This window comes from Neoarius graeffei, chromosome 6 (assembly GCF_027579695.1).
Source record: "Neoarius graeffei isolate fNeoGra1 chromosome 6, fNeoGra1.pri, whole genome shotgun sequence".
NCBI lineage: Eukaryota > Metazoa > Chordata > Actinopteri > Siluriformes > Ariidae > Neoarius > Neoarius graeffei.
In genome coordinates, this window is record NC_083574.1 from 87879648 (window position 1) to 87907102 (window position 27455).

At 41.9% G+C, this 27455-nt stretch overlaps 1 protein-coding gene across 1 annotated transcript in view; it reads right to left on the bottom strand.

The window, feature by feature from the left end:
* Positions 1-505: 505 nt before the first annotated feature.
* Positions 506-27455, bottom strand: part of LOC132888142 (AT-rich interactive domain-containing protein 3B-like) — a 170078-nt gene continuing 143128 nt past the window's right edge. Inside the window, exons 5-9 of the mRNA XM_060924166.1 lie at positions 10935-11118; positions 7964-8226; positions 7575-7853; positions 3664-3753; positions 506-980 (exon numbers count right to left, since the gene is read on the bottom strand). Of these exons, the coding sequence (XP_060780149.1) occupies positions 811-980; positions 3664-3753; positions 7575-7853; positions 7964-8226; positions 10935-11118 (986 nt within the window). The 3' untranslated portion in view covers positions 506-810. The remainder of the gene's footprint in view (positions 981-3663; positions 3754-7574; positions 7854-7963; positions 8227-10934; positions 11119-27455) is intronic.

The following is a 27455-nucleotide window of genomic DNA, read 5'->3' on the forward strand; positions in this document are numbered from 1 at the left end:
TTTCCGTTTCGACGCGTCACGCGATCAAAAAGTTTTAGAGAAACAGCAACAAATACGTGTCTGAGAATCGTCGCTGTGAAATCGGTCCTCGCTCAGGGATGCTTCAGCGCTGATCTGCCCCCTAGTGGACATCAGTTTAAATAACGCCGTTCGTGTTGCTGTGTCGACAATCTCTCACACACACACACACGTAGTCACGTGTCAAGTATAAACCACCAGGCCTAATGCTGTTCCCAATAACGCGGCAGGTAGTTATGAGGTGTTCGGCTCACGGGAAAGCGAACGTCCTGTATAGCAACGCGACGAGACGACAAAATCCCGTCTTTTACCGATTCTACGAAATTCAAATAGATCACGAAAATAAAACTCACTCAGCTCAAGTATTTACTACAGCTCCTGAGGTAAAGATATGACTGTAATATTCAACCGCTGTGGATTGCTCAATCTGAGGTATGTAAAAAGAGAAAGGAAAAAAAAATTCTAAAAATCAGAAAACAAACAAAATAGCTTCTTTTTTTTTTGCAATTCTCCTAAATAAAAATCTTCAAGTTCTGTAAATGAACACCTGTCAGTTGAGTTTGGCTGAATGTCCCGATTGTGTTTAGCGTTTGATTTAGCACAGTGTTTGGGGAAGAAGTATTTTGTACATATCTGTGTGTATTAAATAGCCAAGGCTGACAGGAAATATAAATGAGGTACTGGTTGTGTAACAGTCTGGTTTTTCAAAGCATCTGTGTGTGCGAGGTGTATTGCGGTTGTGCCGAGGCCTGGAGGAGGCAGAAGCCTGGGCAGAGGAGGACTCGTCCTCCGTTACGGTGAGCCGCTGGTGGATGGCTCGGCTGAGCTGGGACCTTTAGAGGAAGAGGAGGCGGAGGAGGGGCTGTGGCTGGGGAAGGTCAAAGTGGTGTTGGCCGTCATGGACGACACGCTGGCTGCAGAAGACACAGCAACTGACGCAGGCTTCTGAGCAAAGAGAGTTCCTTAGAGGGAGAAGGGACACAGTGAGGATTAGACACTTTATTTTCACTTCACAGTAAAATAAGTCGGATTATTAGACCAGGAAATGAGGACTGTTAAAGGAACAGTCCACCATATTTCCATAATGAAATATGCTCTTATCTGAATTGAGACGAGCTGCTCCGTACCTATCCGAGCTTTGCGCGACCTCCCAGTCAGTCAGACGCAGTCAGACGCGCTGTCACTCCTGTTAGCAATGTAGCTAGGCTCAGTATGGCCAATGGTAATTTTTGGGGCTGTAATTAGATGCGACCAAACTCTTCCACGTTTTTCCTGTTTACATAGGTTTATATGACCAGTGATATGAAACAAGTTCAGTTACACAAATTGAAACGTAGCGATTTTCTATGCTATGGAAAGTCCGCACTATAATGACAGGCGTACTAACACCTTCTGCGCGCTTCGGCAGCGCATTGATATCCGAGCTCCGTATCAATGCGCTGCCGAAGCGCGCAGAAGGTGTTAGTACGCCTGTCATTATAGTGCGGACTTTCCATAGCATAGAAAATCACCACGTTTCAATTTGTGTAACTGAACTTGTTTCATATCACTGGTCATATAAACCTATGTAAACAGGAAAAACACGGAAGAGTTTGGTCGCATCTAACTACAGCCCCAAAAAATACCATTGGCCATACTGAGCCTAGCTACATTGCTAACAGGAGTGACAGCGCGTCTGACTGCATCTGACTGACTGGGAGGTCGCACAAAGCTCGGATAGGTACGGAGCAGCTCGTCTCAATTCAGATAAGAGCATATTTCATTATGGAAATACGGTGGACTGTTCCTTTAAGGTTTTTTTTTTGATGGTGTACGTTTGAAGAACAGGAAGTGTGTATGGGAAGATTGTGATTGCTGATGAAACAATACTATACGACAGTTTGTCAGTAAATAACTTCAATGCCGGCCCCTATTGTGCCACAAACACACATTCTTGTACTTCTGTCGTTGTGGGGACTCTCATTGACATAACGCATTCCCTAGCTCCTTAACCATCACAACTAAATGTCTAACCCCGCCCCTCACCCTAACTCAAACCCAATTCTAACCCGAATGCTAAAATTAAGTCTTAACCCTCAAACAGCCATTTGAAGAAGTAGTGAGGACCGGCAAAAATGTCCTCACTTTCCAAAAATGTCCTCATTCTGTTGCTTTAATAAAAACACACACACACACACGTATTCTGATCCTCAAATGACAGTTTGTCAGTAAATAACTCTAATGCCCGCCTTTATTGTGCCACACACACACACACACACACACACACTCTTGTACTTCTGTCATTGTGGGGACTCTCACTGACATAACGCATTCCCTAGCTCCTTAACCATCACAACTAAATGTCTAACCCCACCCTAGTTTTAGCATTCGGGTTAAACTTAAGTCTTAAACCTCAAACAGCCATTTGAAGAAGTAGTGAGGACCGGTGAAAATGTCCACACTTTCCAAAAAATGTACTTATTCTGTTGCTTTAATAAAAACAAACAAAAAAAACCCCCGAACATGTATTCTGATCCTCAAACGACAGTTTGTCAGTAAATAACTTCAATGCCCACCTTTACTGTGCCACAAACACACACACATTCTTGTACTTCTGTTGTTGTGGGGACCCTCAATGACATAATGCATTCCCTAGCTCCTTACCCTAACCATTACAACTAAACGTCTAACTCCACCCCTTACCCTAACCCAAACTTAATTCTAACCCGAATGCGAAAACTAAGTCTTAACCCTCAAACAGCCATTTGAAGAAGTGAGGACCATGCGAAAATGTCCTCACTTTCCAAAAATGTCCTCATTCTGTTGCTTTAATAAAAACAAAACAAAAAAAACCCCACACATGTATTCTGATCCTCAAACGACAGTTTATCAGTAAACAACTTCAATGCCCGCCTTTACTGTGTCTCACACACACACACATTCTTGTACTTCTGTCGTTGTGGGGACTCTCATTGACGTAATGCATTCCCTAGCCCCTTACCCTAACCATTACAACTAAATGTCTAACCCCACCCCTTACCCTAACCCAAACTTAAATGTCTAAGAGGACTGGCGAAAATGTCTTGCACTTGCTTGTAACAAGTACAAGCACCCACACACCCACGTCTCACTATCCTTGTGAGGACCTTCCATTGGCAATCATCACTGCAGTTAATTAATGCTGTGCCTGCACCGAAACCGCACCCTCACCTTAACCTCAGTAATGAAAAGGAAACTTTTTAGCACTTTTATTTTTTTTTGTGTGTGTTTGTTTGTTTAGAGAGACACAAATGGAAGCAATTTCCTTGTGAGGACCATCCAAATGTCCCCACAAGGTCGAAATCGTCAGATTTTACTTTCCTTGTAGGGACTTTGGTCCCCAGTGGTACATTTATTTAAAAAAAAAACCCCATCACTAGAGGGCAGTGTTTATCTTCTGTTGGAGATATAAAATTACTTGCAAGGTCATTGGGTGATGAAATGGGCTTAAAACTAACAACTGTACCACAATCAAACATGTAACCGTGTAGAGATAAACCTGGACCAGTTGTCCTCAAAAAGTGTATTACCAGTGGATAGTGTATTACTCGGGGCTGGGAGTGAGTGAATGAGTGAGAGACTGTGTGTGTGTGTGTCATACAAAGCAGAGACATGCCCTGTATATACCTGAGTAGACGACACCATTGACCTCGACAGATACGCTGATGCTGGCTGACCCTGTGGAGGAAATGCTCAAGGCCAGATCATGCTTATCATCTGCAGAAACAGAAAAGCAAGCACAAGCTGTTTAAACCCACACCATTACTCTTCGTGTTGTTCACTCCATCACTTTCTCCACCTGTCATTAAGCAATTGAAAGTTTCAACACCATGGATCCTGAACCTCTAACCCCAGCTTGAGAAGATTCTTGGGTTTCAGTCACGTGACTTTCCTTAGCAATTTCACTTCCGGTAAAACTGCTTGCGTTCTAGCAAATCAAAACGGCTGCTGTAGCGCAAACAGCTAGCGATAACTTCTCAGAGCACGCTCGTCATCTAGAAGCCACTGCTGGCTTTAGATCTATTCAGAAGATTGCTATGTGCAATGGAATCGACCCCTACAGTCTGGGAAAGAAGGATTTGTCATACCATCTCGAAAACTACCCTTCAGTCGTGTTCCCCGACATCTTGAACTATCTGGTGTTGCAGACGTCCTTCTACACCGCAAAACAGATGAAAGCGTCGAAGAGTACGGAGGCTTACAACTTTTTTTTTTTTTTTTTTTTAAATACGTGGCTGGGTGAAGGACCTCGCTATCAAGTCACTGCCGAATGAATCCTGTATTGTTTTTGCCCGTGTAAGTTTTTTTTAAGCTTTTAGTTCACATCTTTACAACGAAGCGCAAACAAACAACAGTTGGCTTGATTCTCACTTGTGTTGGCTCTTATCTCTCAGATAAATCATTCACAAAGATCATCAGAAACCCCTTTAAAGATCTGGATCTTAGTTAAACAAGACGGAGAAGTAGTGGTGATCACGGCGCATTGTAACTGTACGGCTGGGGAAGAATTTTGTCGCGACCTTCACGCATATGGACTTTGTGAGGAGGAAACAAAGAAACAGCTGGGGACTTTAGCGCTTCGTGACTAAAAAAAAAGTACCGTAAAATAACGACACATAGCAAGAAAAGTACTTGGAAAACACTAAGGACAGAGCTGAGAGGGAAATACAAACCTTTCACCAAGTGATCACCGCAAACTCGAGCATGCTTCGACTCGGCTCGCTTCGATTTCAGTGAGAGGTTCAAAAGCCACCTTTCTCCACGTCTTTTTGTGAAATCCTGTGTTCGTTCAGGCTTTTTTATTAGTTCACGGGAAACCCTGAAGAAACTTATCAATTTCATGGTTTGATCGATTCGAACAACCTAAAACAACGCAATCGTAAGGCATTTTTCATGCAAGCAATGCACCTTCTCCGTACAAACGCTTTGTCAACTGAGCTTTGGTAGACCACCAGCTAAAGTTCTGAATAACTAATGAGGCGGATGAGACGTCACGTCACATGTGAAACCCAAGAATACTCTGGTTCTTGGGGAACTCAAATTATGCACAGGTTTGAGTTTCATCTCCTCCTGAATCAGCTTTAAACTCTTCATGTTCATGATTGCTCTGGACTCTACTGCCACCTAGAGGGAGCGTCTTCCTCTAACAGCAGCCCTGAAACCCCTCAACGTTGAATATTACTCCATTTAGAAAACCATGTTAGGATTTATAACGACTGTTACAGGCATTTCCGTTCTTAATATAAACTCGATGTATATGCATCTAATTTACCGTAATAATACTTAAGAGAGCCTTCTCTCAATTTACCCTAAAGTCTGAATGGAAATAATTTCATTAACTTTATATATCAACACACTGAAGATTTGAACTGACCACCAAACTTGACAATCGAACAGTTTGTATTACACAAAATATTGAACAGTTATTCCACGAAATCGAGTCGGACATGAGGTGATCGCTGATGAGGTGCGCAGCACCGAGTTCAATATAATCCATGTACAACGAGATTGAGTGGAATAACCGTTTTATTCTATCCACATTCACTGGATTTTGAGAAACGGGGCATTTTTATTTACATTTTTTGTAACCCATTCAACCTGGCAAGACTCCGAGCAAAAACAAAAATCAGAGAGATCTGCATCCGAGAGCTTCTCTATGCAGACGATTCAGCCCTGTTAGCAAATGAACCTATTGCAATGCAAAAAATTGTGAATGCTTTTGCAAATGCTGCAGATCTTTTTGGGCTCAAGATTAATATCTCCAAGACAGAACTGTTCTTTCAACCTCCTCCTCAAAATAAAGAAAGTGTTCCACCTAATATCAAAGTCCAGGGTGAACTGCTCAAATCTACAAACTGTTTCACGTACCTGGGAAGTGCAGTGACTAACAACAACTCATCAGACACAGAAGTTGATAGACGGATCCAAGCAGCTTCCAAGGCTTTTGGAGCACTCAAGAAAAAGCTTTGGTCTAGACATGACATTAGACTTGTCACAAAGGTAAATGTTTACAACACAGTGGTTCTACCATCTCTGCTGTATGGTACAGACTGCATGACACATCAAGAAACTCACAGCCACACAACTCCGACATCTACTGAAGATATCTTGGAAGGACAGAGTGCCAGATGTGGAAGTCATTGAACGAGCCAACACAAAGTGTTGAAGCTCTTATTGCGGCCGCACAGCTCAGGTGGGCTGGACATCTAGTGAGAATGCCCGACATCCGTCTCCCAAAAACCATCTTTTATGGAGAACTAAGCTACGGCAGGAGGAACCGCGGTGGCCAAAAGCTAAGATACAAAGATACACTAAAGCGCCACATGAAGATGTGCTCTATAAATGACTCCACATGGACAGAAAATGCTCTTGATAGATCTAAATGGCGAGCAATCATACATCAGGCCAAGATCTCAGTTGAAAAGGATAGAAAGGCAAGATATCTCAGAGCACAGGCAGTTAGACATAGCAAGTGGACAGATACAGCTCATGAATGCCCGTTCTGCGGGAAACTATGCAGATCTAAAGCTGGCCTTGCAGCCCACGCACGTTATTGCTCCACGTAAATTCCCAAAAATCATAGTCATCATCGTTTACGATGGACAGCCTATATTTTGCAAATTTGGTCAATCAAAACTTTATACAAAACGTCCGACAAACTCATTTCCGCTTAGAATGTAAACAAACTGGTGAAATGATGAGCAATTTGTGAAAAATGTGATAATTCTTGGGGGGGGGGGGGGGGGGGGGGGGGTTCTTTCGGGTTTTTTGGTGGTTGGCAAGCCAACTTAAAGGTGCATTAGCGCCACCGTCTGGGCTGGAGTGTGGAACAGGCGATATTGGGGGGGTGGACTATATTCTTTTAGCCATTTCTCATCTCATCTCATTATCTGTAGCCGCTTTATCCTTCTACAGGGTCGCAGGCAAGCTGGAGCCTATCCCAGCTGACTACGGGCGAAAGGCGGGGTACACCCTGGACAAGTCGCCAGGTCATCACAGGGCTGACACATAGACACAGACAACCATTCACACTCACATTCACACCTACGGTCAATTTAGAGTCGCCAGTTAACCTAACCTGCATGTCTTTGGACTGTGGGGGAAACCGGAGCACCCGGAGGAAACCCACGCGGACACGGGGAGAACATGCAAACTCCACACAGAAAGGCCCCCGCCGGCCACGGGGCTCAAACCCAGGACCTTTTTGCTGTGAGGCGACAGCGCTAACCACTACACCACCGTGCCACCGGGTTTTGTTTTCGAGTAGAGTTTTTATTTCATCTTCAGTTGGTTCAGGAACACACTATGCCATTTTGTTTTTCTCTACTCACGGTATATGAGCTGATATCCTAGTAGTACAGTAGCCAATCAGAGCGAGCGATTGCTCATATCCAATGAATGTGGATAGAATACACACCAGTATAATCCTGCTGAAGACACACAGTTGGAAAGTGTTGTTTTTTATAACTGAAGGAATCATGGCAGTCGACTCGACTCGACTCGGGTCTGTAGTTGTGGTCCATGCTGCGATAACTGACCTCTGGGTGTCAGACCCACGCGCAGGTTCATGGGCATGTGTGATGCCATGGCTAGCAGGTTGTGTTGAAGTGCCTGCTGCATGAGTCTCTGCTGCTCCTCAGCCAGACGTGCCATCTTCCTCTCCGGTCCCTCAGACACTCCGAGTCCTGTACCAGTCTCCAGCTTTTCCCTCAGCTGCTCCAGCGTGGCTGCCCGAGCCAGTCCTGCCACCTGCTGCGGCCCCAGAGCCAGAGCTACGGCCGGGGAGCGAGCCGCCAGCAGAGACGGGGCAGCATCTTCTGAGAGAGAGAGAGAAATAGAGAAAGAAAGACACAATGTGAGATGTGATATTACTTATCACACACTTTTTTTTTGGTAGCTTTTCTATCATTTTCCTCACTCCTCTTACCCAGAGCCTTGAGTGAGGAGCCTGATGCCACCTGCAGGCCGTTCAGCGCCACTGAAGCGCCGGCACCCAAAGCAGCCAGGTGCATTTTGGGAGGGGACAGAATGTGGGGGACGGAGCTAGGGGAGGAGCTAAAGCGGAACAGGCTGCTGCTGTAGCTGGGGCGACGTCCCTCACGGCGGTTGCTGTCAATGGCGGCCTGCAGCTCACTGGGAGAGCTCAAGCCTTTGCGTGCACACTCGTACGGGTACAGGTACTTCATATACCTGAGAAAAGATAAAGCAAACACACAGCGTTATTGTGCTCATCAATCAACAGTGCACCAAATAAACACCAGAGTTTGTACAGCTCCATTACATACTACAGTGAGAGAGTGAGGGATGTCTGGAGAGATGAGATGATTTGTTTTATGTTTGGTGATTGCTTAAATGTTATTTGTTGTAAAATGAGCAATATTTTGTCAGAATGATTATCAGATGCATCTCATAGACCAGGTTACTCACTGACCTCACGCAACTCAGACAAATACAACTCGTGATTCACTGGCCGACTGATTCAATTTGATTCACTGACTTGACTCGCTCACTAATTCAACTTGATTCACATCACTGGCCTGACTCAAATCACTGCCATGAATTGAAACAGCACCACCACCCAACCCAAATCTCAATCCCGACTCAAGTCGCTGACTTGACTCACCTTCGCACCAGATTCAACTCCATCTCTGACCTGAAATCACTCTCTCACCTGACTTGTGTCCAAATGACCATCTGATTCAACTCGACTTGCTGACTCAACTCCTCTTCGGACCTGATTTGACTCTATCTCTGATCTGAATCACTCCCTCACCTGACTCAACTTGTATCCAAATGACTGTCTGATTCAACTTGACTCGCTGACTCAACTCACTGACTCGACTCCATCTCTGACCTGAATCACTCTCTCACCTGACTCAACTTGTACCCAAATGACTGATCCAACTCGACTCGCTGACTCGACTCATCTTTAGACCTGATTCGACTCCATCTCTGACCTGAATCACTCTCTCACCTGACTCAACCTGTACCCAAATGACTGATTTAACTCAACTTACTGACTTGACTCACTGACTCAACTCATCTTCAGACCTGATTTGACTACCTGACTCAACTTGTACCCAAATGACTGTCTGATTAAATGCGACTCAGTGACTCGATTCACCTTCGGACCTGATTCGATTCCATCTCTGACCTAAATCACTCTCTCACCTGACTCAAATTGTATCCAAATGACTGATCCAACTCGACTCAGTGACTCGACTCATCTTCAGACCTGAGTTGACTCCATCTCTGACCTGAATCACTCCCTCACCTGACTCAAATTGTATCCAAATGACCGTTTGATTCAACTCGACTCGCTGACTCAACTCACTGACTCGATTCACCTTCGGACATGATTCGACTCCATCTCTGACCTGAATCACTCTCTCACCTGACTCAACCTGTACCCAAATGACTGATTTAACTCAACTTACTGACTTGACTCACTGACTCAACTCATCTTCAGACCCGATTTGACGACCTAACTCAACTTGTACCCAAATGACTGTCTGATTAAATGCGACTCAGTGACTCGATTCACCTTCGGACCTGATTCGATTCCATCTCTGACCTAAATCACTCTCTCACCTGACTCAAACTGTATCCAAATGACTGATCCAACTCAACTCGGTGACTCGACTCATCTTCAGACCTGATTTGACTCCATCTCTGACCTGAATCACTCTCTCACCTGACTCAACCTGTACCCAAATGACTGATTTAACTCAACTTACTGACTTGACTCATTGACTCAACTCCTCTTCAGACCCAATTTGACGACCTGACTCAACTTGTACCCAAATGACTGTCTGTCTGATTAAATGCGACTCAGTGACTCAATTCACCTTCGGACCTGATTCGATTCCATCTCTGACCTAAATCACTCTCTCACCTGACTCAAATTGTATCCAAATGACTGATCCAACTTGACTCATCTTCAGACCTGATTTGACTCCATCTCTGACCTGAATCACTCTCTCACCTGACTCAACTTGTATCCAAAATGACCGTCTGACTCGACTCAACTCACTGACTCGACTCACTGACTCCCTGAGGTTCAGCAGGCTGAAGATTCTCCACAATCAGAGCTCTGACACAGATTTCTTCTCTGTGCGTCATTGTTGAAAAAGAGGAATCAGAGTTGAGCTTCAATCCGAGAAAGGAACTGAGAAAATGTATATGTTTGCGTGCTCACACCTAAAGAAAAAAAAAAAAAAGCCTGTATATAACATCAGTGTAGGTTAAATTCAGTTCTGCGGCCGCTGGACCTGCTGTGAGGAACCTAATGACCAGTGATTATCTATTTCACTTCTGTATGGTGTGTCAGGTCCACGTTAATTTTCCATATGAATGTAAAACCCAGTTCTGTCAGTCATCAGAGTGACACGGAGAATTTACGGCACTCATTTACCGAACACCTCCAGCCAGAATGTAGGACAAAGGCGAGCATGAGATGTTCAGGGACTTTTCTAGAGAGAGTGCAGCTGAAATTAATGTGAACAGCGAACACAAGAGCTTTATGTTAACGCCGTCCAGCGTCCTGTGTTTGAGTTTTATTCCGTACGCAATGGACGGGCCACATGGCAACGTCACTCTGAATGAATACCAACAGCTTCCGAATGATCAGATCAGGAAAATGAGCCATCATGGCAGAAAAACAGAGGTGATTCATTAAGAAAAAGAAAAAAGAAACATGTCAGCAGTTCCAGCCTGCGTGAGTGTGACCTCTGACCCTAATCAAATCAATAAATCCATCGTGTCGATACACTGCTCCAACAGCAGGACGTTGCTGGAGGGAAATGAAAAGGGGAGGAAGACAGAAGGTGCAGTGAAAGCAGACAGAAATACACCAGGATGGTCATCTGAAGCCATGTTGTGTGTGCGCACGCTCTCACTGTGTACGGAGTGTGAAGGCGGCGCTGGTGATGGACGTGGGTAAGTTCAGGCCCTTGGTGATTTCCCTCCAGATTTTCTTGTTGATGACCTCCACCAGGCCTCCTTTCTCCGTCACCAGCTTGTAGAGCATGTAGAGATCCAGCACCTGCTTGGCCATGATGGGGATTCGGTTCACTGGGGTTCCTACACACACACACAGTTTTATATACACAATGGGTAATTCTACATTTCTGACATCATTAACTGGCCCTTGAGTGGTGTGAAGGTCCTCAGTGAGAGTATAATGAAGTCTGGTAAGATGCCAGAAAGATGTTTCGGAGATTAATTCCGTTCCAGTCAGAAACGAGTATAAGGCCTGCAGGATATAATCCCATCATATAGTTCTGGTTTTTTTGGTTCTAAATTTTGTCTTGTGCTTTGCCTGCAGTGTCTCTCATTTACTGTCGGAATGTTGCGTTTTGTCTAAAATTTGTCTGAATTTACTTGAATAAGTTTCTTTGGTATTTTGACTGAAATTCATAGGGTTTAGTTTGAACTTTGGTGTTTTGTTTGAATTTTGTCGACTGTTATCAGCTTTTTGTTCTTGCATTTCATTTGAAATTTTTTTCAAAAGTATGTGAACCTTTGCTTTCAGTATCTGGTGTGACCCCCTTGTGCAGCAATAACTGCAACTAAATGTTTCCGGTAACTGTTGATCAGTCCTGCACACCGGCTTGGAGGAATTTTAGCCCGTTCCTCCGTACAGAACAGCTTCAACTCTGGGATGTTGGTGGGTTTCCTCACATGAACTGCTCGCTTCAGGTCCTTCCACAACATTTCGACTGGATTAAGGTCAGGACTTTGACTTGGCCGTTCCAAAACATTAACTTTATTCTTCTTTAACCATTCTTTGGTAGAACGACTTGTGTGCTTAGGGTCGTTGTCTTGCTGCATGACCCACCTTCTCTTGAGATTCAGTTCATGGACAGATGTCCTGACATTTTCCTTTAGAATTCGCTGGTATAATTCAGAATTCATTGTTCCATCAATGATGGCAAGCCGTCCTGGCCCAGATGCAGCAAAACAGGCCCAAACCATGATACCACCACCACCACCATGTTTCACAGATGGGATAAGGTTCTTATGCTGGAATGCAGTGTTTTCCTTTCTCCAAACATAACGCTTCTCATTTTAACCAAAAAGTTCTATCTTCGTCTCATTCTTCCACAAAACATTTTTCCAATAGCCTTCTGGCTTGTCCATGCGATCTTTAGCAAACTGCAGATGAACAGCAATGTTCTTTTTGGAGAGCCATGGCTTTCTCCTTGCAATCCTGCCATGCACACCATTGTTGTTCAGTGTTCTCCTGATGGTGGACTCATGAACATTTAACATTAGCCAATGTGAGAGAGGCCTTCAGTTGCTTAGAAGTTACCCTGGGGTCCTTTGTGACCTCGCCGACTATTACACGCCTTGCTCTTGGAGTGATCTTTGTTGGTCGACCACTCCTGGGGAGGGTAACAATGGTCTTGAATTTCCTCCATTTGTACACAATCTGTCTGACTGTGGATTGGTGGAGTCCAAACTCTTTAGAGATGGTTTTGTAACCTTTTCCAGCCCGATGAGCATCAACAACGCTTTTTCTGAGGTCCTCAGAAATCTCCTTTGTTCGTGCCATGATACACTTCCACAAACATGTGTTGTGAAGATCAGACTTTGATAGATCCCTGTTCTTTAAATAAAACAGGGTGCCCACTCACACCTGATTGTCATCCCATTGATTGAAAACACCTGACTCTAATTTCACCTTCAAATTAACTGCTAATCCTAGAGGTTCACATACTTTTACCACTCACAGATATGTAATATTGGATGATTTTCCTCAATAAATAAATGACCAAGTATAATATTTTTGTCTCATTTGTTTAACTGGGTTCTCTTTATCTACTTTTAGGACTTGTGTGAAAATCTGATGATGTTTTAGGTCATATTTATGCAGTAATATAGAAAATTCTAAAGGGTTCACAAAAACTTTCAAGCATCACTGTACCGTCTAACTTTATTTAAAAAAAATTTTTGGGTCTGGCGTACCGTCGGATTACAAACGATTAGAAAAAAACATCAGCTTATTTCTACTCAATATTGTCATTCAACACACTTTACTTAATTCCTTTTCACGCGAGCTGTGTAAAGCCTTTTAATGCCCTTTGTTAAGCTCAGATCTAAAGCCTTGAGTGGGCGAAAAGCAGAAGATACATATTTAACCACACCAACCCACCCTCTCTCACACACACACACACACACACGGCCTTCACAAACAAGTGTAAACACACACTAGACTTTTGATGGTCCTGCTTTGGTCTAGACCTTATGGTGAGGGGTTGGGCACGAGTGGAGGTGAAAGGTAGAAGGAGCAACGCACACACCCACACGCCTTCACCACAAACATGCACAAAGTCATGGATTAAACAAGTGAGCAGTTCTACTAATCCCCAGGCCACAGGGGGGCACATGGGGGAGGAGAGAGAGAGTTATAATGGGCATTATTTGGAGGACTGAATGGTAAATCCACATACCCTCTCTGTCTATTTAAGGTGTGGCCATATGTATGGTGTATATATGTATGTATTTGTGTGATACTACATCTAATCCCATAGCCCTGGGTCCGTTCCAGCCTCAGACAGACGAGCCATTAACGCCGCCAACAGCAATGTGATCATCGGAGAAGCTTAGAGCCGATCTGACTCATGTCTTCACTTCACTGCCTCTGTCCAGATTGCCTTTTATTTAATACACGTGTGTGTGTGTGTGTGTGTGTATATATATATATATATATATATATATATATATATATATATATATATATGAATATGAGTGATTCCACGCTTATGGGTACTGAAATGGGGACATGAACTTATTCACCTAAAACCATTTCTTTTTTTACCATCAGGTCACAAAACATGTAATCTTTAATGAATGATATGTTAAAAGATAACTTTAATTTTCTGAGATGTAATAAAAACATATTTATATGCCAAAGTCAAGCCTATGAGTTCCAAAATGATGTCTGTTCCATTACTTCTGTTACGATTGTCCATCTCGCGTCTGTTACAAATTAATTACAATCTAGCTATATACCATGTTAATCTTATTGAAAGAATGTGTACGTTTATTCTACTACACATGTTTATTAATTATATTTGCTAAAACATCACCTTCCTATGTTTCAAAAAGTAATTCTACATTGTTAAAATTGAGAATATATATGTCCACAGCACTTCTGTTACGTTCTGACTTTGGCATATAAATATGTTTTTATTACATCTCAGAAAATTAAAGTTATCTTTTAACATATCATTCATTAAAGATTACATGTTTTGTGACCTGATGGTAAAAAAAAAAAGAAATGGTTTTAGGTGAATTTTTAAAATAAGTTCATGTCCCCATTTCAGTACCCATAAGCGTGGAATCACTCATATTATATATATATATACACACACACACACACACACACACACACACACACACACACACACACGCATTAATATTTACTCATATTTCGCTATTCTGAGTCATCAAATACAAGTCATGACATCATACAGCCATGACATCGTACAATCCAGACAACATGATCAACAAAACCACACAGAAACATCACCAGACATCCTGTATTTACTAAAAAAAATAAAATAAACTCAGTAAACAACTCTCAGCATGTCAGAAGCACTCTGGAAAGCAGCCATCATTAAGCGTGACTCCAGCACATATTACCAGACACAGCAGATAAACCGGTCTCAGCCAGTCTGGACTTCCATAAGTCCTCTTGTATATAGCGCTATAGGGAGCAGGGACGGGCCCTACAGGGGAGACGTGTTAACGCTCTTACAAAACACCACGCAGTATAGCACAATACACATCTGATGGATCCAGATAACACAGATCCACCTGCAGAACACGTCAAAAGGTGTAATAAATAAATAAATAAATATTTAATTCAAGTCAACATGGTTGTATACATGTAGGGTTGGGAAATATAATAATAATAATAATAATAATAAAGGGAAATTATGTCAGAGATCAAAGATATGATTTCTTTATACACCACGAATTCTAGCTACAAACTTACTGAAAGCAAATTTGATAACCGCCTCCCCCCAAAATAAAAAAAATAAAATAAAACCCCACATCCCTTCATTTTGTATCTTGGATTAACCCGATCTCATTAGTATCTGGGCTTGTTTGTAGGCGGGGCTAATCTTTATTTATTTATTTTTTAAAATAATTCAGCACTTTTCTTTGACGTACGGCTGAAATCCTATAATTACTCACAACGGCACACCATGATGCAGTTTACGTTAACAAGCAGGCGATAACGTAATTTTGCAAATCCCTTCAATTTATATCTCTATAGAGTTTTATAAACTTTCTAAACCCCGCCTCCTCCTCCTCATCCTGTCTTCAGAGGCCCAGGAAGTCTTTATACCAAGCTTCAAGTCAAGTCAAAAATGACTTCAGGAAGAAAACATGCAGAGTTCTTCCTACGTGACTTGTCAGAGAGAGGAACACTCGACCTGGTGTAGATCTACAGGTTCGAGAGATGTATCGTGGTCCGGAGGCATTATGTTGTCGAGCTATTTAACAGTTATTCCACAAAATCAAGTTGTACATGAGCTGAAAGCTGACGAGGCGCGTAGCACCGAGTTGTCTCTCAGCCGTGTACAATGAGATTGAGTGGAATAACTGCTTTATTCTCTCCACATTCACGGGATTTTGAGAAACGGAGCATTTTTATTTTTTGCAAATTTGATCAATAAAAACTTTATACAAAATGTCCAACAAAATAATTTATGTTTGGAATGTAAACAAACCAGCGAAATGACCAGAGCAATTTGTGAAAAATGTGATCAGGGGCGGTCCTGGGGGCGGGCCAACCGGGCAGCCGCCCGGGGCGGCATCGCGCGGGGGGGGGGGGGGGGGGGGGGGGGGGGGGGGGGGGGGCACGAGCAAGGGCGTGGAAAAAAAAAAAAAAACGCCCCCCCCCCCCCCCAAAAAAAGGTCCCCCCCCAAAAAAACCCCGAAAAAAAAACAAGACGGGCGTGTGTGTGTGTGTGTGTGTGTGTGTGTGTGTGAGTGAACATTTTGGATGGGGAAGCCCAATACACCCTTTTCACTGACGTCACCGGAAACCGGAAGTAAACAAACCCTGCGCCATATTGGAAGACCAACAAACTCGTGATTGAGGGAAATAACGGCAGCGCGCGGAATTTAAACCCACGAGGCACTTGATTCATCATAAACCTACAATGGTAAACTTTTGTGCTGTGTTAGGGTGTTCCAACAAAGCTGATGGGAAAGGGGAAAAGAAGTCATTCTACAGAATACCAGCTGTGATTGAGACACAAGCAAACCAAGGAGCTTTCTGCCAGGAGACAGAGAATAAGTGCATTACTGAGCGTCTCTGAGCAAAGGAGAGCCTGAACGTTGCAACCTCCCTATTGGCTGTTTATTGGCTGTTTGTAAAAATGTATCAATTGTTGCCCTTCCCACGGGAATCATCGCGGGCTCGAGAGACGAGACCTGACGAGTTAGTTCGTTGGTAGCAGAACAAAATGTCTGGACACAAATCAGGTTTTCAGAAAAGGAAAGAAAATAAACGGAGGGTCGAAAATACAAAAAAGGAGGCAGAAAATGCAAAACGAGTTTTAAGGTAGGACAAATGGTTAGTTTTCTGAGGCAGCCCGCCGTGGCTGCAGGCTTTCAGTTGTGTCACTGAATGGTTACTTTTCTGAGGCAGCCCGCCGTGGCTGCCTGCAGACTTATTTATTATAGCCCATTTAGTTAAAATAGTTGATATAAGATGTTTATAGTTATAGTTATGTGATGGTTGTCCTGATTTAGACTGTTTTCTTTTTTGGGGGGGGGTGGGGGGGGTGTTGCGCGATGTTGTACCCGGGTCCAGATTAGGGCAGAACCGGTCCTGGCTACATTTCAGGTGTAGTTTGTTTTATGAATGTATGTACTTGCATAGATGTGTACTTGCTCTTCCAATATGGCGCCTAACAAAATCTCGCGGCGCGGTGACGTCATGCGGTAGCCCTCAATACCAAAGTTGCGCAGGTGACGTCATCAGTGTGTGTGTGTGTGTGTGTGTGTGTGTGTGCCTAACTTGTCGTAGCCGCATAATATGCACAATCCCGCCAGCGGAACGTTGTACTAGTCATCAAAAAGACTTTACTACCATAGTACTACACTACTATGACATTACACAGAGTCTTAAGTAATACATTACGACTTGATCATTGCCATTCTGGTAACAGCAATCATGAGCGTCATGAGCGCGGGCGCGAAAAAAAATGGTCCCAAAAAAAGGTCCCCCAAAAAAACCCCCCGAAAAAAAAAAAGACGAGGGGGGGGGCGCCAGCAGGGGGTTTCGCCCGGGGAGTAAATCACTCTAGGATCGCCACTGAATGGGATAATAATAATTCTTGAAAAAAAAAAAAAGATACATTCTTAGATTCATCAAAGACTTTCCCTCCATATGTTGTTGCTTTCTTTGTATTTTTGGGGGTTTTGTTTTCGAGTCGAGTTTTTACTTCTTCCAGCAACACGCGCCACCATTTTGTTTTTCTCGACTCACAGTATACGAGCTGATATCCTAGTAGTAGAGTAACCAAATCAGAGCGCACGATTGCTCATATCCAGTGAGTGTGGATAGAAAAATCAGTTCTGCAAGCCGCATGCTTTGTGTGTGTGTGTTAATATAAAACACATACATGTGCGTTTACATGCTTTTATCATCTGCCTGAGAGTTCGACATCTCCCTGCTGTAAACAAGCACATTAAATGTCAACACAGGAACATCATTTGCGTTACTTGTGTAAAGGTGCATTTTGTTTAATTGCTCTACAGTGGAGACGGATGGACAGACGGGTTTAAAAAAAAGGACTGCAGAATGTCCTCAGAGTGTCTGAGGATCGTATAACGTGGACAAGTGTGATACAGAGCGGTATGGGCGTGTCTGTAGTGCAGTGTGTCTTTCCTTTCATCGTCATCATAGAAGTAGCTGCCCCCCCCCCATACACACAATCTTTAATGATGCTCTAGCCATCGAACCCACATCAAGAGCAGGGGTCGGATGTCAGCTACAGGGTATTGACGTTCAAATTAGAGTGTGGGGTCAGCAGGAAACTGTTCTCTCACACACACACACACACACACACACACACTTGCTTGACACTCAAAGGCAGAGGACAAACAAAGGGCTTTTTACAGGCAACGACATTGTTATAAATTACAGATTTAAATAAGTAAATATACAAACAAACAAACAAACACCAGCACTTTTAGCTCCATCAACCTGAGCTCACTGAACACACACACCTTTTTTTGGTACCTTGGGTATTGTCCGCCTTTTTTTTTTTCTGTATCTTGGGTATTGTCTGACATTAAAAAAAAAAAAAAATTGGTATCTTGGGTATTTGTCCAACATTATTATTATTATTATTATTATTATTAATTTATTCATTTATTTTTTGGTATCTTGGGTATTGCCTGACTTTTTTTTTCTTTTTTTTGGTATCCTGGGTATTGTCCAACTTTTTTTAATTTATTTATTTTAAAGGTATCTTGGGTATTGTCTGACTTATTTTTTTGGTATCTTGGGTATTGTCCGACTTTTTTTTTTTGGTATCGGGTATTGTCCAACATTTTTATTATTATTATTTTTTTTTTTAGGTATCTTGGGTATTGTCCGACTTATTTATTTTTTTGGTATCTTGTCTATTGTCTGCCTTTTTTTTTGGTATCTTGGGTATTGTCCAACATTATTATTATTATTATTACTATTAATTATTTATTTATTGATTCATTTATTTTTTGCTATCTTGGGTATTACCTGACTTTTTATTTTTTGGTATCTTGGGTATTGTCCAATGTTGTTGTTTTTTTTTTTTGGTATCCTGGGTATAGTCCAACATTATTATTATTTTTTTTTTGGTATCTAGGGTATTATCTGACTTATTTATTTTTTTGGTATCCTGGGTATTATCTGACTTTTTTTTTGGTATCTTGGGTATTGTCAAAATAAATTTCTTTGGTATCTTGGGTATTGTCCAACATTATTTTTTTGGGGGGGTATCTTGGGGATTGCCTGACTTTTTTTTTTTTGGCATCTTGGGTATTATCCAACTTATTTATTTTTTTGGTATCCTGGGTATTGTCTGACTTTTTTTTTTTTGGTATCGGGTATTGTCCAACATTATATTATAATTAATTATTTATTTATTGATTCATTTACTTTTTGGTATCTTGGGTATTGTCCAACGTTGTTGGGTTTTTTTTTTTGGTATCCTGGGTATAGTCCAACATTATTATAATTTTTTTTTTTAGGTATCTTGGGTATTATCCGACTTATTTTTTTGGTATCCTGGGTATTATCTGCCTTTTTTTTTTGGTATCTTGGGTATTGTCCAACATTATTTTTTGGGGGGGTATCTTGGGTATTGCCTGACTTTTTTTTTTTGTATCTTGGGTATTGTCCAACATTTTATTTATTTATTTTTTGGTATCTTGGGTATTGCCTCACTTGTTTTTTTTTTTTTTTTAAGTTTTTTTTTAAATTGAACTTTTATCTCATTTTATTGTTTAATTCTTATTAATTTTCTTCCCCATTTATTTTATGTAATTTTATTTTCTATTGTTTACTGTTTTGCTTTTACTTCTGTAAAGCACATTGAACTGCCACTGTGTATGAAATGTGCTATATAAATAAACTTGCCTTGCCTTTTTTTTTTTTTTTGGGGGGGGGGGGGGGGGGGTTATCCTGGGTATTGTTTGACTTTTTTTTTGGTATCTTGGGTATTGTCCAGCATTTTTTTTTTTTTTGTATCTTGGGTATTGTCTGACTTTTTTTGTGCATCTTTTTCTTTTAACCTTACAAAGTCAAATAATTTAAATCAGGGGAAAAGGGTAAACTAAATGAAATTTAAAAAAATTGCAACCTTTATATTAATTTTATCCAGAATTCACTCATAAAAAAATTCTCCTGACACCGAGATATTAACTGTTGTGTCACAGCACTGAGCAGTTTAACGGATCCACACTGAGCTGCCAATTTATTAAGTCACCAAATGGCAGGATTTAAGTCTGAGCTTCGACACAAATGTGCAGCAAATGCAGGTGATATACGAGACCCCAGGCATTAACACACGTGCTGGAGGACTGTGGACCCTGCAGCATTACGCGAACGCTAATGCTCCACCTCTGCCTCACGGCTGCTCTAATTGGCCGAGGCTCCCCCGTCCCATCATGCCCTGCCCCGCTGATTTCCCCCCTGGGACTGACCGATCAGGAGCAGAGAGATTAATGGCAGTGGGGGTCAGAGGTCACGCCAGTGGGAAACCCTGCAGTTGGGGCCTCGTAGGAGGACGAATCGCTCAGGAGGGAGAAAGAGGAGGATTAAAGATACGACTACTGAGACCTGGACAGGAGCAGGAAAGAGTGAGAGAGAATGAACTATATGATCATTACATGAAAAAAAAAAAATTATTTAAAAAAATCCAATAACCAGGTTGTATACTACAAACACCACCAACACCACTTTTTTTCCAAGATTAAGATCCAGTATTCTTCCAAGATTACCATGCATGAAATCCTGGGTAGGATAAAAACAAAACAAAAACAGATTTTGTACTATAAGAAAATGAAACGTAGCACTTTTCAGTTATTCTTTCTACTCCGTCAACAACCGATTTTCTGCAAATTTTTAATGAATAAAATGTGATCAGAAAAAAAAACAAAAAACAAACCAGAACCATGTGACTGAGGAGAACAGGGTGTTTTACTTATAGATAAGATTAAAATAATTAGGTAAGATGATTATTGGAGTAAATGAGGACACGGATGATGTAGGTCACATGTTTCAGCTCTAAATGGAGAAATATCTAAATATAAAACCAGACAGACAGAGAGGAAACTCGAACTGCCTGGAAGAAGAAATGAAGGTTTTTCTTGATTTTGTTAATGAGAGAAAAACTATAAAGGACTTTATTTGACTAAAGATCAAATCAATGAATAGAGGAATAAATGATAAATCTCCCCATCATGCTGAATTTACTTTTTTTTTCTGATTGCACGTAAACACACCGGGCCTCGTTTATCAAATTGGATATAAAATCAATTTATTTGTAAACTGTAAATCATTCGCAGGAACATTCAGACAAGAAATACGGCCCTGACGAAAATCCCATTAGTTCAGAAAAACGTGCACGTTTGTGTAAATTAATAAATACATATGTATAAGGACACTCACTAAGGTGAGCCTCGACTGATTGGGTTCAAGTCCCGTAAATATGGATGAGGTAGAGCTTATTCTTTAAAAATAAATAAATAATTTATTTTAAAAAATCTCTCTCTCTCTCACACACACACACACACCATGAAAATTTTCTGAAAGTTGATTTTTTTTTCACGTGAATGATTAAAGGAATCCAAGGACAAACTTTTTTTTTGTTTCAAGTGATACGTGTGTGTGTGTGTGTGTGTGTGTGTGTGTGTGTGTGTGTGTGTGTTACATGTCACTCAACACACAGCCTGGCCATTTATAGAGCACCACTTGTTCAATGTAAGACATTTATAGTTTTTATAGCTGCGCCTCAGATCGAGCGGCTCTCGGGAGCAGGATGTGCTCGACGATCAGCTCGCAGCTGTTCATGAAACCACGACAAAGATAGAAAGTGGAGGTAAAGTGAAATTCAGCGCTATCACACTGAACGCTGACCTAATTGGAGCAGGCAGCTGCTGCTGGCGTGTACAGGCTGCTATAATAAGTCCGCGGGGCTCGGAGCCCGTCACCGACGCTGTAAATGAAATATCACCGATTTCACGTTAGTGACATTCCTTAAATAATTAAAGTGGCAGGAGTGAGCGATGGGACGACCGGGGGAATTAATTTTTCAGTGAGCACACAACACTGCCAGTGTGGTGTGAGGTTTCAGCATGCATCCAGAGAGAGAGAGGGGGGGGGGGGAAGGAGAGAGAGAGAGAGAGAGAGAGAGAGAGGGGGGGGGGGGGGGAAGGAGAGAGACAGAGGGAAAGGGAGAGAGAGCACAAGAGAGGGGAAAAGGGGGGGGAGAGAGAGGAAAGGAGAGAGAGTGGGAAAGGGACAGAAAGAGGGAAAGGGAGAAAGGGGGAGAGACAGAGAGAAAGGGAGAGGGGGGAAAGGAGAGAGAGAGAGATGGAAAAGGGGAGAGAGAGAGGGGAAACAGAGGGAAAGGGAGAGAGAGAGCGAGAGAGAGAGGAGATAGAGGGAAAGGGAGAGAGAGAGAGGGGAAAGGGGAGAGAGAGGAGACAGAAGGAAAGGGAGAGAGAGGAGACAGAGGGAAAGGGAGAGAGAGAGCAAGAGAGAGGGGAAAAGGGGAGAGAGAAAGAGGAGACAGAGGGAAAGAGAGAGGGAGAGCGCACGAGGGGAAAAGGGGAGAGAGAGAGGAGACAGAGGGAAAGGGAGAGAGAGCAAGAGAGAGGGGAAAAGGGGAGAGAGAAAGAGGAGACAGAGGGAGAGAGAGCACGAGGGGAAAAGGGGAGAGAGAGAGGAGACAGAGGGAAAGGGAGAGAGAGAGCAAGAGAGAGGGGAAAAGGGAGAGAGAGAGAGAGAGAGAGAGAGAGAGAGAGAGAGGGGGAAAGGGGAGAGAGAGAGGAAAAGGAGAGAGAGGGGGGAAAGGAGAGAGAGAGAAAAGGGGGAGAGAAAGAGCAAAGAAGAAGCATGAGCTGAATTATGAGAGAAACATCACTAAAGTGGTGTCATGAATAAAACACTGTTGTGCTGTTCGTGGAAAATAATCAACAGGGTGGCACGATGCAAAGTGTAATCACCACTGAAAAAAGCTGATTATTTTCCAATAACAGCATGTCCTGAAGTGTTTTATTCCTCATGTACCACAACAATTTGCCAACGCCAATTTAGTTTTTTTCCCCCTAAAAATTACCACCACATTGTATTTTTTTTTTTTTAAATCCACTGACAGTTACATGTTGTGGAACATCTACGACCAACGTGGTTCCTGTTCTCACTCACAGTACAGAAGCTATAAACAGTCGTTCCCTCACCAGCTTCTCCTCCCCCATCTTGAAGTTAATAAGAAAGAAAAAAAAAAAGCGGGGGGGGGGGGGGGGGGGGGGGGGGGGGCTTATGCTACATTACTGAGCGAGAGGGGGAAAAAAAAATTAAAACCCTCCTACATCCCGAAGACTCTCATGTTGGAAAATCTGAAAGCCGCAGCTTTACCTCCGACATCTCCACCTGAATTCGTTACGTAGAACTTTCAAATTTGCTGTTGCTATAGAAACAATAAATGCATTAAACCTGTGATTTGTCTTGTAGCTGGACCTGTCAGAGCTGCTGTTCTAGAAAATAAAACCCACAGCATCTGACCAATCAGAACCGAGAACTCCGTCGCAGTGCAGTGGGGGTTCCTGAGGGCGAAGTCAAAGACACTTTTGAAAGATGACGAATTTCCGGTAATCCTATTAATCTGCTCAAGAAAGTATGATGGACAAAACTCTTGATTTTTAAGTTTCGGGGAAAAAACAAACAAACCAAAAAACAAAACACATTTGACATTAAAAAGTAAGTTCTTTGGATGTTTCTTTCCCTTTGCAATAAACACAAGTTTCTAACAGGACACTTCAGGGACTGGAGTCTAAATGTTGACCTCCACCATCACTGTTGGAGGTGGTTATGATTTCACTTCCATTTGTTTACCTTTTCCCAATGCAACTCCAGAAGTAGTGAACGGATTTGGATAAAATTTGGAGGAAAGGTGGTCCAAGGAACAATTGATTAGATTTTGATGCAAATTTGAATATGTGGCTCGGTGAAGGTGCCCTTTCTAGGGAATGGATTTGGATAAAATTTGGTGGAAAGGTGATCCATGGGCCAAGAAACAATTGATTAGATTTTGATGCAAATCTGGAAATGTATGTAGATGCAGGAATTTTTTTTTTGTGGTCTTTTCCTATGGGGGTGATTCTCATGAAGCTCCAGTGAACTTGTCCAGGATGCATTTTCCAAAATCAATACTTAATTCACATAAACTCTGATATTTTGTGTAAAGAAAATAGGGAGCACTGTATGGACAAATGGTTTTCATCATCATATAAACTAATTTTTATATCAATTAAACAAAAAAAATCTATGGAAATTCTCATTACCGTTATGTGTCCGCATCCCTTTTTTTAATGTTTACTTTAAATCATAAAAAAATTCCTAATTATATAAAAAAATACAGTGTAAAGTTATTTTAAAACATCTATATTTATGCATAATATTAATTTTTTTGTGTTGAACAAAAAAAGGTACTTGATTTTAAACAAAATAACTGTGTCCGCACCAAATGTTTCTCATTACCGTTTCATGATTTCACCCCCCATAAAAAGTACACCGTGCCTTTAAATTGATCAGCTATCCCATGATGCATCACTTCAGATACAAGATTCAAAATGGAGACAAGGTCAGTTGCTCACTCTTTGCTTACTTTGTGATATTTATGTTAATGTTGCTAAATCTGTCCTCAGTTACGCTGTCTTATCATTACCATTATGGTTTAATACTCATTACTTTAAAAAAATAAAAAATATATATTATTTTATGATTATTATCACAATATAAGGCTTTAACATGTGGCAAAGTTATAGGTTGCTAGCATTTCAGGTTATTTGTGAAATTAGCCAAGAGTATCTCATTACCGTTACTCAATATTCTCATTACCATGCACTGTGAGGGCAATAAATAAATGTCAAAAAAATATAAAGTAATTGTCATGGACTGTGCTGTTCATTTAATGGGATATTTTGTGGAAATATGAAATAAATTGTCAAAAAATGTTTCTAACTCATGATCTAGCTTCATCATTTACTGTAATGGTGATGAGAATTATTCTGGATCATGTAAGCCTCAAATAAGAATAAAATTCTATTAAAATATTTTTCCATTAAAAAAAGATCAACATAGTAAAGTTCACACTCTATTTTAGGCTCTCAACTTGAAAAAATACTGAAATGAGGTGAAAAACTTTGTTAATGTGAAGGTCTTCATGAGAATCACCCATGGAATCAATTTTGTGCCAAAATGTTCAGACAATACTTTTGAAATATCAAACAAAAACGACAAATCAAAATACAAAAAAAAAAAGTCAATTTTTTTAGACTGGCAAACAAATTATTCGTGTAATCGTGCAAAATATCAGTCTATTACTCTTCAGAAACCTTTTCTTTTTGTTCCGCGTCTTTCTCAGTTTTGTTTGACGTAATTTATTTTGGTTGCGATTCCAGCTTTCTCGTTTGCGCTCCCTGACTTTTTGCTTGCAGTTTTGGCACAAACTTCACATGTGGGTGGGCTGTCCAGGAATGCATTCCCATTGGCTAACTTGTGTTTGTCAGTGCTGCCATTTTGAAAACAGTTTTCCAAACGAAATATTGCACAAAAACGAGTTTAAATGACGATTACTGCCTACTTTTTTCAAACTTTCCTGATTGCTATCAAAACAAAAACTCCTGGCTTGATTACATCAGCATTCGAAAGAGGGCGCGTGCGTCTTGACACAATGTTGGCAGATGTTGCCCTGTGTCTGAAATCGCTCCCTACTCACTATATAGGGCACTATATAGTGAGGACACCATTTTGTAGTGCTGTCCGAAACCTTAGTGAGGATTATTTACACCCTATATAGTGCACTCAAAATATCCCACAATGCATCAAGAAAAGGAGTGTACAACTATGGTCACTAACCAAAGCAATATATCCCATCATGCTTAGCAGTCATGCTGAAAGAAATCAAATTAAAAGCCTCAAATTTGATTTAATAAAAGGCAGCAGCAAAGAAGAAAGAAAGGATTCAGCCTTGATTTAAAAGAACTGAAAGCTGCAGGGACTTTGTATTGATTAATGTAGGAAATGCGCTCAGTATAATATGGATTTACAGTGGGGCAAAAAAGTATTTAGTCAGCCACCAATTGTGCAAGTTCTCCCACTTAAAAAGATGAGAGAGGCCTGTAATTTTCATCATAGGTACACTTCAACTATGAGAGACAGAATGGGGGGAAAGAATCCAGGAAATCACATTGTAAGATTTTTAATGAATTAATTGGTAAATTCCTCGGTAAAATAAGTATTTGGTCACCTACAAACAAGCAAGATTTCTGGCTCTCACAGACCTGTAACAACTTCTTTAAGAGGCTCCTCTGTCCTCCACTCGTTATCTGTATTAATGGCACCTGTTTGAACTCGTTATCAGTACAAAAGACACCTGTCCACAACCTCAAACAGTCACACTCCAAACTCCACTATGGCCAAGACCAAAGAGCTGTCAAAGGACACCAGAAACAAAATTGTAGACCTGCACCAGGCTGGGAAGACTGAATCTGCAATAGGTAAGCAGCTTGGTGTGAAGAAATCAACTGTGGGAGCAATTATTAGAAAATGGAAGACATACAAGACCACTGATAATCTCCCTCGATCTGGGGCTCCATGCAAGATCTCACCCCGTGGGGTCAAAATGATCACAAGAACGGTGAGCAAAAATCCCAGAACCACACGGGGGGACCTAGTGAATGACCTGCAGAGAGCTGGGACCAAAGTAACAAAGGCTACCATCAGTAACACACTACGCCGCCAGGGACTCAAATCCTGCAGTGCCAGACGTGTCCCCCTGCTTAAGCCAGTACATGTCCAGGCCCGTCTGAAGTTTGCTAGAGAGCATTTGGATGATCCAGAAGAGGATTGGGAGAATGTCATATGGTCAGATGAAACCAAAATAGAACTTTTTGGTAAAAACTCAACTTGTCGTGTTTGGAGGAGAAAGAATGCTGAGTTGCATCCAAAGAACACCATGCCTACTGTGAAGCATGGGGGTGGAAACATCATGCTTTGGGGCTGTTTCTCTGCAAAGGGACCAGGACGACTGATCCGTGTAAAGGAAAGAATGAACGGGGCCATGTATCGTGAGATTTTGAGTGAAAACCTCCTTCCATCAGCAAGGGCACTGAAGATGAAATGTGGCTGGGTCTTTCAGCATGACAATGATCCCAAACACACCGCCCGGGTAATGAAGGAGTGACTTCACAAGAAGCATTTGAAGGTCCTGGAGTGACCTAGCCAGTCTCCAGATCTCAACCCCATAGAACAGGGGTGTCAAACCTGATCCATAAAGGGCCTTGTGGCTGCAGGTTTTCATTCCAGCCATGCAGCAGCACACCTGACTTGGCTCATTCAATCAACTGAACTGTCTTCACACAGTCAAATACTTGCAGCCACACCCACCCTTGATTAAAGGGTGGGTGTGTCAGTTGATTGAATAAGCCAAATCAGGGTGCTGCTGCATGGCTGGAATGAAAACCTGCAGCCACACGGCCCTTTATGGATCAGGTTTGACACCCCTGCCATAGAACATCTTTGGAGGGAGTTGAAAGTCCGTGTTGCCCAGCGACAGCCCCAACACATCACTGCTCTAGAGGAGATCTACATGGAGGAATGGGCCAAAATACCAGCA